The sequence below is a fragment of the Triturus cristatus genome, chromosome 8, assembly GCF_964204655.1.
Source record: "Triturus cristatus chromosome 8, aTriCri1.1, whole genome shotgun sequence".
In the NCBI taxonomy this organism is placed as follows: Eukaryota; Metazoa; Chordata; class Amphibia; order Caudata; family Salamandridae; genus Triturus; species Triturus cristatus.
This window is the reverse complement of record NC_140591.1, coordinates 411,032,161-411,048,246: the sequence shown is the minus strand read 5'-3', so window position 1 is coordinate 411,048,246 and position 16,086 is coordinate 411,032,161. Positions and strand designations below refer to the sequence as shown.

Here is a 16,086-nt window from a genome sequence, read left to right as displayed (position 1 = left end):
ATGAAGACCACCCCCGTAGATGGAGATTTAACAGCGATGTCTTAAAAGAACAAAGAAATAGAACCAGAATAGAACAAGCCATAAAGGAATACATTAATTTTAACGACACAGCCGATGCGGACCCCAACATCATTTGGGACGCCCTAAAAACCACAATTAGGGGAACGATCATGGACATCAAAGGCAGGATGAACAAAAATGCCATGGCCCAGTTAGACCAGCTAGAGCTCGATATTCAAGAACTAGAATCATCACACATTTCAGACACAAAGAACGTGGGGGTCCTGACAGATTTCGCAAGAAAGAAATATGAATACAATAGAATTCTAAGCGAGAGAGCAGGCCTGTGGGTAAACAAATACAAGGCAATTAACCTGTGCGAAGCCAACAAAGCGGGGAAAATTCTAGCATCCTACTTAAAACACAAACAAAGGCAACAGACCATCTCCGCGATCACAGACCCCCATAACATCACACACACACAACATAAAGAAATTCTACGCACATTTACTCACTTTTACCAGGAGCTCTATAATAAGGACCAAACATTAGATGAAAAGGGCAGCTTAGAATACCTTAACAGCTTAAATCTCCCAAAAATAACACCGGAAGACGCACTCAGTTTAAAGAAAGAGATCAGCACAACCGAAATAGAAATGGAAGTTAAGTCTCTTAAAACTAATAAGGCTCCCGGACCAGATGGCTATACAGCCATATTCTATAAAACATTTATCACATTACTACAGCCAATATTAAAAAAAGTTTTCAACCATTGCGAAGGGACGGGGTCGATCTCTCAAACAATGTCCGAGGCCAACATCATAGCCCAAAGAGGGCAAAAACACTCAGTTCCCACAAAATTACAGGCCGATATCCCTGATTAACGTGGATTGCAAGATATACGCAAAAATCCTAGCAGTGAGACTTAATGGGTTACTCCCAAAACTAATAAGGAACACACAAGTGGGCTTCCTCAAATCACGCATGTCACATGACAATACCAGACTCCTTTGCCACATTATCGACAGAGCAGCCAAGCAACTCAACCCAGTAGTGGCCATAGCACTCGACGCAGAGAAGGCTTTCGACAGGGTATCATGGCATTTTCTAGAACACTGCATGCGGAGTTTCAACCTAGGAAGCGCGTTCATAAAGAAAGTTATGGCACTATATGACAAACCATCTGCCCGCATAGTGGTAAACGGGACCATCTCCGAACCTTTTAGACTCCACAGAGGCACAAGACAAGGATGCCCACTATCCCCTTCACTATTCCTACTTGCACTTGAACCACTGATCAGGGACATTGAAGCCAATAAGCGGGTGAAGGGTTTTGCCATCAAGGACACTACAACGAAACTAGCGGCATATGCGGATGATATTCTTGTCGTTACTGAAAGCCCTGAAACCTCCATCATGGCCCTCATGGACTACATAAATAGATATTCGGCTCACTCCGGCTATAAACTCAACAGAGATTAGTCGGAATGTTAACCCCTCAACATACATACAACTAGAGATATATTGGGAGACTCGGGCCTCACTTGGCAAAACGGGTTCATCAAATACCTCGGATTCTATTTTGATAAAGATCTTAAAAACACGCTAGAACACAATGAGAAGATGCTTTTGAACAGGATAAAAATGCTGCTTGAGGGATGGTCACCAAAATTTATCACATGGTGGGGGAGGATTGAAACAATCAAAATGATGGTCACACCCATGATCAACTACCTCACTAACATGCTCCCTCTAACCCTCACTGTAGATTTCCACTGCAAAATAGACAAGATGCTAAATAACTTTATCTGGCGAGACAAAAAACCAAGGAAGATTCTTAAGAAACTAAGATTGACAAAAACTCTGGGGGGTTTAAACCTGGCAGACTTCAGGACTTTCCAAACGGCCTTCCTAGCAAAACAGGGCAGCTACTGGATTCTAACAGACCAGGAATATACACCGGCGTGGCTGAAAGTAGAAAGAGCCATCCTAAATAATCTAGAGCCAATAGCACTTCTAACAACCAACAGACACAACACCCTAATGAATACTATACTCACAAACACCAGAAACGCCCTACTGAAGGTTGATCAGAAGTTAGAACACAGATTAACGAACTCGAGATGGGAATCAATATGGTCAAATAACAAAATAAAATACAAATGCAAAACACTCTATATAACATGGGTGGAAGCAGGAATATCCCTCCCCATCCAGCTAGAAGAGGAAGGGAGACCCATCACTTTCAGCTCGCTTAAGGACAGACACACCCTACCGGATATCGAACTATACAACTTCCTAAAAATCAAGGCGGCAGTGACCAGAGCAAGATTGTCCAATGCCATACCCTCAATCTTCCAATATATGTCCAGCATTAACAAAACGGGCCACCAAGTGTCACACATCTATAGACTTCTGCGCCCAAACACTTCAAGACTCAACGTCAAAGCACAAACTTACTGGGAGTCACAGCGAGGTAACACCCTAAGCGAGAAAGAAAGTCAAACATTATGGTCCTCCCCCACACACAGTAAAGTAACCCCGGTACTGGCTCAGACAAAATTCTGGATCTTACACAAACTACACTGGACTCCTGCTCGCCTAGCGAAACTGGGCATAAACACAAATGACCTATGCTGGAACTGTAATAGCGAGAAGGGGGATCTAGCACACCTCATCTTCTACTGCCCTAAAGTTAAAACCTACTGGGAGAAAATCTTTACCTTCCTAAATGACATGCTAGGGTGTTCCCTCAAGTCAGATTTCGCAACCCTGGTAACTACCCCTATCACGACAGAACCACTGTCACAAAGAGACAGCGATCTACTCGATCTTTTGCTTACTGCAGGGATTAAAATGATTCTAAATAAGTGGAAGAACACATCCAAGGCATCGTTCAAAGGGTGGCTCAACTGGTTAACATACCTTAGAGGTGCGGATACGTTGTCCCTACGAGACTCACCGTGGAAACAACCCAACAGAGGGATGTGGACATCTATGGACAAGTACATAGGCCCATACGAACCCCCATGAAAAAAAAGAAGCGCGACCTCGGCCTAATAGCTGTTAGAACAAAAATACCAAGCTCTCTCTCTCTATCTATGCTCCTTTACAAGCTCCTTTACCGCAGCTCAGGCCCCTATCTCCTCTCTACATAAACTAGACTCATTACTAGAACAGAGGGGAAGGGCAGACTATAAAAGAAATAGAAGGAAGCGGTGGGTACCATAGACTATAGAATTCACTGATTTTGTGCATGTTCTATGTTTTTGTATGACTAAATGTTTAGCTTTGTATGTGCTGGTTTTGTTTTTGTTTTTATGACAAAAATCTCAATAAAAATCAATGAAATCAAAAAGCAGTGTCCTATTGTTATGGCTCCTTTTATGTATATACTATCATTATGTTTCTTTATGTCCCTAGTGCCAAGATGCTACGATGTAAATGTGCTAATAAATATTATAATACTATTAATATTAGCAATAGTGTTATTAATAATAATAACAGAAACAATAATAATTTGTCATGTGCTTACACTGAAAACGTATGTGAATCCTTGCCATTCTGTATCACGTATTCATTTATTTTTGACAGCCCTTTGTCCGCACACAGTAAGTACATTCATTTTCACTGGGTGCTGCAAATGTTGAACTAGGTCTGAAACAATGAGCCCGGCGTGTCCTCTGTGTTAACCGTGCAACACATTCCTGGCTAGCATTAATTCAACTGGCCTGCTGCTATGAATAGATGAGGATGTAGCCAATACCCTATGTCTCTGGGTACATATACTTTATTTCCATACAAAAAAACAACATTTCTTCTGTGCATTGAGGGACGGGGGTGTTAGAAACGAAAGCATTTACACACAGTCCAGTGGGGATGATGTAATATAAAGACACAAATGTATATATTGTAATTCTTCATCTTGCGAAGTAGGTATATTTATTTACATTGTTCTTCATTCACAAAGCTTTTTCTCCACGTACTCGTGTCTTACTCTATACTCAGTGATGACGTACTCCTGATTCTCATTCTTACTCATGGAGGAAAGCTTTGTGAATCAAGCTCGGAAGTGCAGGAGTAATTCTCACCTCAAACAGGAGTAAGGTAGCTACGCATAGAAAAGCTTTCTAAATGAGCTGCGCCTGTTTAACTTGTTGACCTCTGCACTTATGCCTCGTGTTAACCCGTCTTCTCCATGTCCCCCCTCAGCTCGGGAGCCCCCAGCAGAAGCCGAAGCGCGTGCGCCTTCTGGTGGACGTCTCCGGCAGCATGTACCGCTTCAACGGCGTGGACGGCCGGCTCGAGCGCTCCATGGAGGCCGTCTGCATGGTCATGGAGGCGTTCGAGAGCTACGAGCACAAGTTTAAGGTAATGATGATGGACTGGCTGTGGGCGCGCGGCTTCCCGTCATCATGAGAACTTCCAGAGACCGCACGAGGACGACGCGGGCACATAATATTGTGTAGCCAAGCAGCAGCATTCATCAGTCTCCCGTAATACGATACAGAGAAGATCTAATCCAATCTGTTGGATGCAGCAGGAAAATACTGAAGCTACAACGTAATACTATTTCATTTGAAGCATTTTTGACAAAAGGCACATCAAACTTTCCACTAGATTGCCTGCTGTAAAGCAGGGCTTTGAGCGAGTTCGCGGAGGCTGTGTTGGCCTACAGCCGGATGCTAAACGGCAGTAGTGCTGTGGGATGGAGAGATTATTTCAATATGTTCTGGCATAATATGTCAGGCAGAGCTCGTAGATAAAGTTAGAAAGTGGCGTGGCCTTGTCTGGGCCGACGCGACGTCTTCCATTTTGTTTGTGCAGCCCGCAGATTTGGACTGCGACGTTCCACCCCGGCACATGCACGTGTCTTCATGTAATTGATGATTCCCAGCCCTTTGGTTTTACCAGTGCGTCACAGAGGAGCTCCAAACTTTAAAAGCAGAGCCAGCATTACTTAAATCTATACCAAGAGAAGTGCATACAACTACAATTTTTTTTAACATAACTTAGTATTCCCCAAACTAACCTAGAGCCACATTAAAGTATAATCAACAGCTGGGGCATGTATGCAAATCCTTTAAACAGTGGCAGCTGGTGACATTTGAAAGTGGTAGGGCGTAAAAGTCCGGGATGAGTGTTACGTCATGAAGTGAGCGAGCGACTATCATACGGGAGAGTTCTTTATAAAATACATTTGAAAAAAGAGTGGGGATATTATTGGTTTATAATATTTATCCATAGAATTGCATGATTGAGAAAATGTAATGCCTATATCAGTGGAAATGTGCTATTTATAAATGACAGTGCACTACTCCACTATCCTTCAGTAATATATTTGTGACAGTGTGCTCCAAACGGCACGACCGCCAGTAACATACTACACCCTTACGGATGACAAGCATGAGCCTTGTGTTCCACAGGGCTGGTTTCAGCTCATCAATAATGGCAGGTTCACTCCCAATTTTGGGATTACACTGCTTAGGCAAAACTTCTATTTATTAGAGGGGAAATTAAAGAGGATAAAAAAGAGGTGAGGCGCTAAAAAGATAAAGTGTCTTTATTACAATTCTACATGTCAGTTTCTGGTCAAAGCAATGTATTGGGGAGAGGAGTTTGCCTACCTCCTACGGCGGTCGACCTCGAATCTGGGGAACTGGGTTCGAGTCTCAGCAATGACCCTGCGACTCTGGGCAAATCACTTAATCTCCCTGTGCCTAACACAAATGAATGTGTCCTCATGTAATGCAACTGGTGCTATGTAAAGCGCTCTGATACCTGATTCGGGTCAAGTTTGTGCTATATAAAACTCTGTAAAAATGCCTCTATACAGCGATAGTTTTGCAGATAGCAATACAACACATTAGTAGTACAGGATTTTAAGTAATGTCATCATCTAAATTCAACTGCATGAGCTAAGGAAAGGAGTCAGAAAGGTTAAATGGCAATCAAAAATTACAGTAATTATTTGAGGAAAGCCCTTTAAATGTGTTCTGAAGCAGTCTTAATGACCAAGGACTGTTAATTAAAGCAGATACAGATAGAAAGGCAATGGTAAAAATGAAAATAGACGATTTTTCAGAAACCTAAAATGTGAACAAATTGCTGGTAAGTTACATAACGGTGAATGAGGAGAGCAGGCAGGGGAATATGCAGGATGAAGCCATGCAGGTAAGGCGGACAGGCGGCGAGGCTAACAAGATGTGACTGACGTCATGGGTAGGCTTGGCGCCTTGAAGAAATCATTCCGAGTCCAAGGAAAGTTAGTTTCTACTCACGCCTCATGGTTATTAATAAGCAGCAAACAGAAGAGAATTGGCTGTATTTGCTGAGAGAGATTATTTAATTACAAAGACTGCTCTCGCCGAAAGCTGCCAACGGCCAAAAAAAGAGCCTTCCCAGCAGGGCCTGCTGAGTAATCAGGGGCTGCAGTTCGAGCTGCAGGAAGTGCACGGCACAACCAGTCTAAGAAGCTGCAGGAACTGGCCCGGAGCTTTGCCAACAGGGGCACCCCCAGTGACCCCATCACCGTGCGGGCCCTGTGGGGCTGACCCCTCCATACAGGTTGGTGCCTCTCCCTTCCTTTACATGCCAGCATCAGCCCACTGGCTGATGCGGGCGTTTAAAGGAAGGGAGAGGCACCGCATGCGCAGGAAGTTATGACGGGGTCTGCAGGGAGGGTTGCCAGTTCATGTTGAGGTGGCTGTGGTACTGACAGGGTGGTGTCACAGTTTGTATGGGCAGGGAGAGGGGCAGAGGTGCGCTTTGGCAGTTAGCTGTGCAGGTAGAAGTCCAGATGGTAGGTATGTGCAGTGAGCGGACCGGGAGTAGACGCTGTGTGCAGTGAGGGACTTGGGGAGTAAAACATGTATGCAGTGAGACCTGGAGGAAGGAGTAGTAGCAGGTAAATACAGTGGGTGGCTCGGGACTCGGTAGACCGTGTGTGCAGTGAAAGGCTTCAGGTCAGCCAGTGCGCTGGGGTAGAAGTCTAGAAGACGTGTTCTGCGAGAGGCTCCGGATTATGTGTCCAGTGAGAGGATCCGCAGTAGACTGTGTGTGCAGTGAGACCCTTGGGATTAAACGATGACGATATATGCAGTGAGAGCTGCAGGAGTAAACAGTGTGCGGCTTAGAAGTAGGCAGTGCGTTGGTAGAAGTTGAGGAGTAGCCAGTGCGTGCACTCCGTGCAGTGAGAGAGTGCGTTATAGCACAGGGTAGGGCTCCGATTCTGGAGCAGATCATGTGTGCAGTGATGGGCTCCTGAATAGATTGTGTGCAGTGAGGGGCTCCGGACTCAGGATCCGACATTTAACAGCAGGTCTGCCGATTCCTGGGGTTAAAAAAAAGGGAAAAGGCTTACCTGCACATGTGTCGTGTCATTTGAAACCACGGCTGCAGGCGCCTTTTTCCAGCAACAAACACACCCCTCCGGGAAATAGGAGCTGCCTGCCAAACTGAAACTAAATGGATAGCCACTCCCGGTCGCCTTGGCCTTACCCAATGAGAAAGCCTAATTTACGGAGGCGAAAGGAGTGCTGTAATTGTTACCACCCCCTGCACTCAGTGCACTGTGAGCCAGCCCTGCCCCTTCCCATTACTCTGAATGGCGCTCCACCGACCGCGCCCTGGGCCAATTAATTATCGCCCCATTTGAAACCCATTTACTGCCGCTTTTTTCAGCCACTCCCACAAGGCTGATGTCACCCGCCTCCTCGCTCCTCGCTTGTGCCTCGAGGGCGAGAAACAGCCGCGGCCCGTGGAGCGAGTTCCGTGGGGCGGAAAGGCGGGGCGGGGCGGGGCGGGGAAGGGGCAGGGTGGGGGGTACTAAAAACCGGAATATGGATAATTGGAGGTAAGTAAACAATTAAATAAATAAAACGAATTTCGTTGAGCGCGCTGCATCGCAAAATGCGGGAGAGGGCTGTGACCGGGGCCTTCAGGCACCCCCGTTGTCCCCAACAAGAGGCCATGCCCCGGGAGGGTGGGTGCTCGGCCCCCCATCCTTGAAGAAAAAAGAAAAGAAATGGCCGGGCCCCGGGGGATGGAGACCCCGGGGCCAAAATCAGCTTGGGGAGGGGGGCCGTCTGGCCCCACTCCTGTTTTATTAAAATTTTAAAAAATGGGTCAGGCCCCGCAGGATGGAGTCCCCGGGGGCCTAAAGGGTCAAGGGATGGGAGGCCACGCAGCACCCCTTCTTGAAAAGAAAAAAAATCAAAAGCTTTTAACTCGCTAGAGGGCCTGCCTCCTTTCTCTTTACTCTGCAAATGCAACTCCTGGCGCGCTCTTGGTTGGGGGATGAAGTCCCTTTTGCTGTTGAGGGTCCTTAGGGGCCAACTAGCCCACCTGTTACCTCCAGTAAGCCCCACCGAGTGGGATTGCTGAGAAGTGGTCGGAGGCCACGCCCCCTTTCGCCACCACTCTGCAAACGCGCCTCTCGGTGCACTGTTGGTAGGGGGATTAGGTCCTCTTGCCTCCTGGGGGCATCAGGACTAAAGTGGACTTCACCCCCCCAAGCAGCAGTGTGCCAGGAGGCACGTTTGTAGAGTGATGGAGAAAGGGGGCGTGGCCTCTGACCACTTCTCAGCAATCCAGCTGTGTGGGACTAACTGGAGGTAACAGGAGGGCTAGTTGGCCCACAAGGACCCTCAAGAGCCAAGTGGACTTCATACCTTTAATTGTAGTCTGCCCGGAGGCGTGTTTGCAGAGTGGAGGAGAAAGAGGGCGTGGTCACCGAAAACTTCTCAGCAAACCCACTGTGTGGGACTTGCTGGAAGTAACAGGAGGGGTAGTTGGCCCCCAAGGACCCTCAGTAGCCAAGGGGGCTTCATCCCCCTACTAGTAGTGCATCAGGAGGTGCGTTTTCAGAGTGGTGGAGAAAGAGGGCATGGCCTGCTATCAGATCTCAGCAGTTCTGCTGTATGGGACTTACTGGAGGTAATAGGAGGGGTTGTTGGCCCCCAAGGGCGTCCTTAGGGGCCACTACCCCTCCTGTTACCTCCAGTAAGTCCCACACAGCAGGATTGCTGAGAACTTGTCAGAGGCCACGCCCCCTTTCTCCACCACTCTGCAAACATGACTGCTAGTTAAAAAAACCTTAGAAATTCACTAAAAAAACAAAGGTTACAAGGACGTTATACTTAGCAAATAGAATTTAAAAAAATCTTAGAAATTCACTAAAAAAAAACAAAGGTTACAGGGATGTTATAGTTAGGGTCAGATTTTACTCATACAAAACCATAGAAATTCAGCCGTTATAGTTACCTGAGTTAACTATTACTCGCTCCCCGCAGTGCACTGCTTATGACCTCACATATTACATTACTCATGACATGGTCAGTGACATCAGTGATGACATCATCCACAGCATCTCTGACGCACCCACTCACACCCCTATAGAATCCCACTGCCACTCCCACTCAACCATTCACAAACCCATTCACAGAGCCATACCAGTACTTACATGGCCACTCACTGATTCATAGATGTACACATACATCTACTCGCTCACCCATAATGCCAGTCATATACACACTCACTCACTAATATAGCCATTGACATATCTACTCATGCACCCATGAAGGCACTCACACACTGACTGAGTCAGCCATAGAACTATTCACACACCTAGACACTCACCCATACATCAATCACACAGCCACTTATTCACCCAAACAGTAACACACACACCCACTTACTCATACAAAGAGTAACACATACTCACTCACCTATACAGTTAGTAACAGAACCACACACTCATCCATATAGCCACTCTCATATTCACTCACTTACGCATACAGTCGCTCATATACCCCGTCACTCACCTATACTGCCTTTCACATACCCACTCACCCATACTTACACATGCACTCAATCACTGACACATCCATACAAACACTCACTCACCCATACAGCTTCTGAGAGACCCATACAGTACCCCATACAGCCACTGGCTCACCCACTCACTCATCCATACAGGCAGTCATACACCTCCTCACCCAAACACACAGACAGCCATAGATGTAGTCAAACAACCAATCAGTCACTCACATAGCCATTCATGTACCCACTAACACACTCATACACCCACTTAGATATCAACTGACAGACAGATAAACTCATTTACACAACTCGTCACTCACCTATACATTCACTGAGACACCTAATCACTCACTTATACAGTCAGTCATGCACCCACTGAGTCTTCCATACAGACACTCATACACCCACCGCTTCACCAATGCACCTTTCTATATATATTTAACACTCATAAACTTTATAAAAACAGTCATTGGATGATGTAATCACTGATGTCATTTGGGATGTCATAAGTGATATCATCAGTGATGTCACTGACCATGTCATGAGTGATGTAATATGCAAGGTCATAATCAGTGCATTGGGGGGGGCTCGAGTTATAGTTAACTCAGGAAACTATAACAGCTGAATTTCTCTGGTTTTGTATGAGTAAAAATCTATAACGTCCCTGTAACCTCTGGTTATTTTAGTGAAGATAGATAGATAGATAGATAGATAGATAGATAGATAGATAGATAGATAGATAGATAGATAGATAGATAGATAGATAGATAGATAGATAGATATCAGGAATTAGTAGTGTGTAGGATTATGTAGAGGCCATAATATTTTGAAAATGTAATTCTCTTAGGCTAGGCTTCTATATTTTCATCTGCACATGGCCGCCAGTGCTACTGTTGTCCTGACATAAAGACAGGCAGCTCAAATGGTTCAGTGGCTTATAAATGGAAACGCCCAATATAATTTTCCCCAGTGAACTAACTAAGCCTATATATAGCCTTTATGATGGTCTTGTCACCATACCCAACTAAGGCTCCTGTATTGCACATTAACTGGCAACCCTCAGGCAAACGGTCACCAAATTTCAAAAATAGACAAAATTACCTTTGACAGAACAATATAAAACCCCTTTGAGATGGGCCTAGCATGGATTATCACAGTGCAAAACCTCAACTCTAAGTATCTATATGTTCTAGGAAGTCCAAACAGCTCCCCCAATTTTGTTTCATCAAGTTATTGGCCTTTACTAAATGCTTACCGAATGAACTGACAATAAAGACCCTGTAAAACCTGTAATAACTATTACTTACGGGTTTTTCAGGGCTTTATTGTCAGTTCGTTCGGTAAGCATTTCATATAATTTGAAAGGCCAATAACTTTATGAAACAACATTGGCAGAGCTGTTTCGACTTCCTAGTGCAGACACGTTCTCTTCCAAATTCAGCCAGACATTCTAGGGCATAGTGTACTTTTTTTAATGCATTTTTGTCCTTGTGGTTTCTGCAAAACTAATACCGACACAGAATATTTTGAACAACCTCTGGCAGTGCTTGGAATAAGAGCCTGCAAATTAGATTACGAACCTATTGGTCACAAGCAGTCTAACAGTTGTGGAGCTCAAAAGCCTTTCACTTCCGATGACATTTTTCTTTTTCTTCATAAACATACTTCTTTGAGTAAAGGAGTGGGACTTCACCACATTTAAAATTCTGTAAGTCAAATTATTGATCTGCTGAGGTTGGCAGGACTTAATGTGGCATTTTATAGAGCCAAACACTTTGAAGGAATTTTTCTTGGTTGATTAAAGACAATTTTTACTACTTCAGTGCCGATTGTGGTTGTGGTGGCAGTGCAGACACAAGCAAGTTAGATCTTGAACCAGGAATGTGTAAATAGCCCTTCTCCTTCCCTCGGTATATCCAAGACTTCAAAGCACCCCGTGCATGTCAGAAGTTTTTACGGGGCTGGTAGAGAAACTTTATGCCTGACACGTCAGTATCTGGGATCATCTGCTGGTTTGAGCCATGTCGGGTGCCATGATAAATAGGTCACGAGCGTGGTGCACACAAAAAGGTTGGTGTCTGGGGAATAATGCCCCCTCTAACCCAATCTTCGATGGCTCTGAGCCCCAGGTGTTCAAACGTTTTGTTCACAACTCAAAACTTGGCGAAAAGAATGAGGGACAAAGCTACCAAAAAGCCTTTGGCCAAGGCCCTTCACTCACTTAAGGCCTAGTGCCATCATACACGTGATGGTACAAGTGCATATTGCAAGGCACTATTATATGCCAGATGTGGAAATACAATCAGAGTCACTTGCAGTTAAGACACCTCAGATAATCAACCTATATTTCATTGCCATGTACAATGTATTTATTGTGCGGATACGAAGCCATGTCAGATAATCCATTTCAATGTCTTGCTTAAAGGCTTTTCTTAGAAATGACACCATACATGCTGGTTACTACTATGAAGCATATCTGATCAGCCCATTATGCTGCTGCTGATAAAAGAGTGATGCTGAAGATAACTGAAATCTCTGGTTACGAGAGCCTTGGATGGGACTTTGCTATTTACCGAACTGTATCTGTTAAATACCTCTTATTTCGTGTTTTTGCTTTTAAATAACACAAACGTTTTGGGATCACACCAAATGTTGCATGCCTCATTAATTACAAGGCATATTTCTCCTGCAAATTTGAACTGGTTTGCTCTTCCAAAACTGATCTAGAAAAATTACAGGAAGGCAATATTTATCAGACACGGTAATAACCCCATGAATTGATGTTCCGATCCTTGCACAAACAGAAATTTGACAGGGATCGAAACTTTGCTATAAATTCTAAATTGGGGAATACGAATGGCACCATCTCACACGCACCCTTTTCTTGAGTGGTTCCTTTCTACATTTTAGTCAAAATGGAGATAGCTAAAGCATTTCTAAGCAAGGCCATGCTTTTGTCATGAGTTTGAGTTTGAGTTTAAAATACTTGTAAAGTGCTCGTACACCAGCGGTTTCTTGGCGCTACTGCTAACCAGATCCAGGGCTAAAAAATGGGGGAGACTGCTGGGAGTTTAATCGAAGTATTTTGTGAACAGATGAGCTTTGAGATGTTTGCGAAATTGCGGGTACAGGGTAATGTATCGCAGATCCAGGGGAAAGGAGTTCCAGAGGATCGGGGCAAGAGTAGCAAATTTCGAACCTCCCCACTTCTTTGCCCAGTAGCGTGGGATGGTGAGGAGGGACTGGGAAGACGAGCGGAGTTCCCTAGCGGGTACATAAGGGGTGATCTCTGAGGAGATAAATGCTGGAGCCAAGTCCAGTCGGGCCAAGAAGGTGATGGAGGCGAGCTTGAATTGGATTCGGGCACGCACAGCCAGTGCAGGGATTTCAAGAGGGGGGAGGAACGATGAAATTTGGGAAGATTGAAGACCAGGCGGGCCGCCTGGTTTTGTATCTGCTGCAAACGCCGTAAACTATATGCAGGGATACCTGCATATAGGGCGTTGCCGTAGTCCAGGCGGAACACCACCATGGCTAAAGTGATGAGTTTGAGAGCTGAAAAGGTGAAGAAACGGGACACCCTGCGTATAGTGCGCAGTGAAAGGAAAGAGGAAGATACCACAGAGCTAACCTGGGAGTGAAGGGTGAGTTGGGAGTTGAGTTTTATACCGAGGGTTTTGACAGAGGTAGAGGGTTCCGGAGAGGGGCCAAGAGAAGGGGGCCAGAAGAGAGGGGACCAGGGGCTGGATGAACCACCCATCAACACCAGCTCGGTCTTGTCAGGGTTGAGTTTAAGGTGATTGTGGTTCATCCAGTCCCGGATGTGAAGCATGACAGATTGAAAATTAAGGACAGAAGAGGGGGAAGAGGAGAGGTTAAAGACCAGCTGGAGGTCATCCGCATAATTAAATACGGCGACCTCCATTTGTTGAAGAGAAAAGATAAGAGGGGCAATATAGAGATTGAACAAGAGGGGGGAAAGGGAGGAGCCTTGGGGAACCCCGCACTGGACTTTTCGGACGTCCGCTGTAAAATCACCCAGGCGAACGGCCTGGGTGCGGTCGCTCAGGAAGGATGATAGCCAGACCAAGGCGGTCCCTCCGATCCCGGCCGCCCTGACACGGGAAAGCAAGATGGTATGATCCACCGTGTCAAAGGCGGCCGAGAGGTCGAGGAGCACAAGGGCCTGGCGCCGGTTAGTATCCATACCCTCCCTGAGGTTGTCCAAGACCGATATAACAACGGACTCCGTAGAGTGTGCGGGGCGGAAGCCGGCCTGGCGGGGAGCAAGAGCTCCATGAGTCTCTACAAAGGAGCTCAAAGCGCCGGTGACATGGCGCTCGAGCACCTTTGCCAGAAAAGGTAAGAGGGAGATGGGGCGGAAATTGGCAGGGACAGAAGGGTCCGCCCCAGGTTTTTTTAGAATCGGCACAATAACCGCAGACTTCAGGGGGGAAGGAACCACACCTTTAGCCAAAGAACTGTTGAGGAGGTGAAGAGGAGGATCCGGGCAGGAAACAAAGATGTGACGGAGAATGTGAGCAGGACAGGGGTCGAGTGGAGAGCCAGATTTAACCAAGGGTACCAAGGAAGATAAGGCTTCCTTAGATATGGGGGGGAGGGCAGTGAGATGTCCCTTGGGAGGGGGACATTGGGGATCAACAAAGGAAGGAGAAGGGGGCGGGTTGTTAGTTTTAATAGTAGAAATTTTATGGATGAAGTAGTTATTGAGGGAGTGGCAGAGTTCCTCGGAGGGGGCGGGCTTCAAAGTTGTTCTGTCAGAGAACGCCAGGTTATGGACAATCGTAAAAATCTCCTTAGGCTGGTTTTCTGCAGCAAGAATTTTGGAGGAGAAGTAGGCGGTTTTGGCCACCAAGATGTCTTTTTTGTACTGGGTAAGGATGTTGGTATACTCCAGTCTTAAAGTGGGGCAATAACTTCTCCTCCAAACCCGCTCCGCGCGGCGTACAGTAAGTTTGGTGGCCTTCAGCTCTGCGTTAAACCACCGGTTGGCATCCTTGTCACGCTTGGAAGTAATACGTTTGAGCGGGGCAACAGAGTCACTGCCAGTGGAGAGCCACTGATCTATGGCCTCAACCTGGGAGAGGGTAGAGAGGCCCTGCAGGGAAGGGAGGGAAGTGATAAGAAGGGAGGAAAAATCTTCCGGGTTGACACGGCCCCATGCTCGAACCCAGATGTTTTTGGGGCGAGGGGGATTAGCTGGGGGGTAAATGGGTAGGGAAAAAGAGATAAGGTGATGGTCGGACCAAGTGCAAGGCGAAATAGAGAGGAATTCCACGGGACAGTTTAGGGACCAGATCTGGTCAAGAGTGTGACCCTTGATGTGGGTGGGGGAGTGGACATGGGGGATGAAGTTGAGGGATTGGAGGGTTTCAGAGAATTCCTTAGAGGACGAACATTCAGCTGGGTCGGAAGGCCAGAAGTTGAAGTCGCCTAGGAGTAGGATAGAAGAGTTATTAACTGTAATGGTAGCCACGACTTCCAAGAAGTCAGAAAAGAACTGTAAAGGGGATTGAGGAGGACGGTAAGTAAGAAAACAGGTCAGAGAGGGAGTAATGGAGGTAGTGCGAATAACCAAGTATTCGGTGGTCGCGATATCAGGCAGGGACAGAATTTGAAAGGGGAGATCGGTGCGTGCGATGACCGCCACACCGCCTCCAGCTCTGCCGGAGGGGCGATCAGCCCGAAGGGCGTAGTAGGAGGCCGGTAAGGTGGCTAATAGGGCGGGGAGGGAGTCGTCGCTGAACCAGGTCTCCGTTAGGAAAAGAAGATCAGGGGCTTGAAGATCCAACTGGACTGAGAGTTCGTGTGCATGGGCGACTGCTGACCGAGTGTTGAGATAGAACACCGTGAGGGATTTGGTAGTGGGAAGGGTGCTGCTACTGGACGAGAGAGAGGAGTCAACTGTGGGAAGAGAGATGTGAGAGGGAGCGGCAGGAGAGAGACCAAGAGAGAGGATATGGGAACAGGTAGAGGTAGCGATGGGCCAGGGTCCCTGGAGCTTGTGTAGTTGGTCCGGGGTATAGGTGGTGGACGGGGCAGAGTGACGCGCCCCTAGCCCCGGACAGTCGCGGACGAGCGCAGACGAGCTTGCCTTATGCGCGCCTTCGGCGCGCATTCGTCGCGCCCGCTGCGCTCGTCCGCTGCGCTTCCGGTGCATACACATAATTATAGGGCTGGGAGGGGGGTGTGGCCTCGAGGGGGGCGTGTCCCTCGCTACGGCGTGGCCGATGGCGGGAGGCA

General features: G+C 46.7%; 1 protein-coding gene across 1 annotated transcript in view; it reads left to right on the top strand.

The window, feature by feature from the left end:
- The window catches only part of VWA8 (von Willebrand factor A domain containing 8), a 1,291,603-nt gene that overhangs the window by 1,249,826 nt on the left and 25,691 nt on the right, over window positions 1-16,086 (top strand). Inside the window, exon 42 of the mRNA XM_085621802.1 lies at window positions 4,213-4,371. Within this exon, the coding sequence (XP_085477928.1) occupies window positions 4,213-4,371 (159 nt within the window). The remainder of the gene's footprint in view (window positions 1-4,212; window positions 4,372-16,086) is intronic.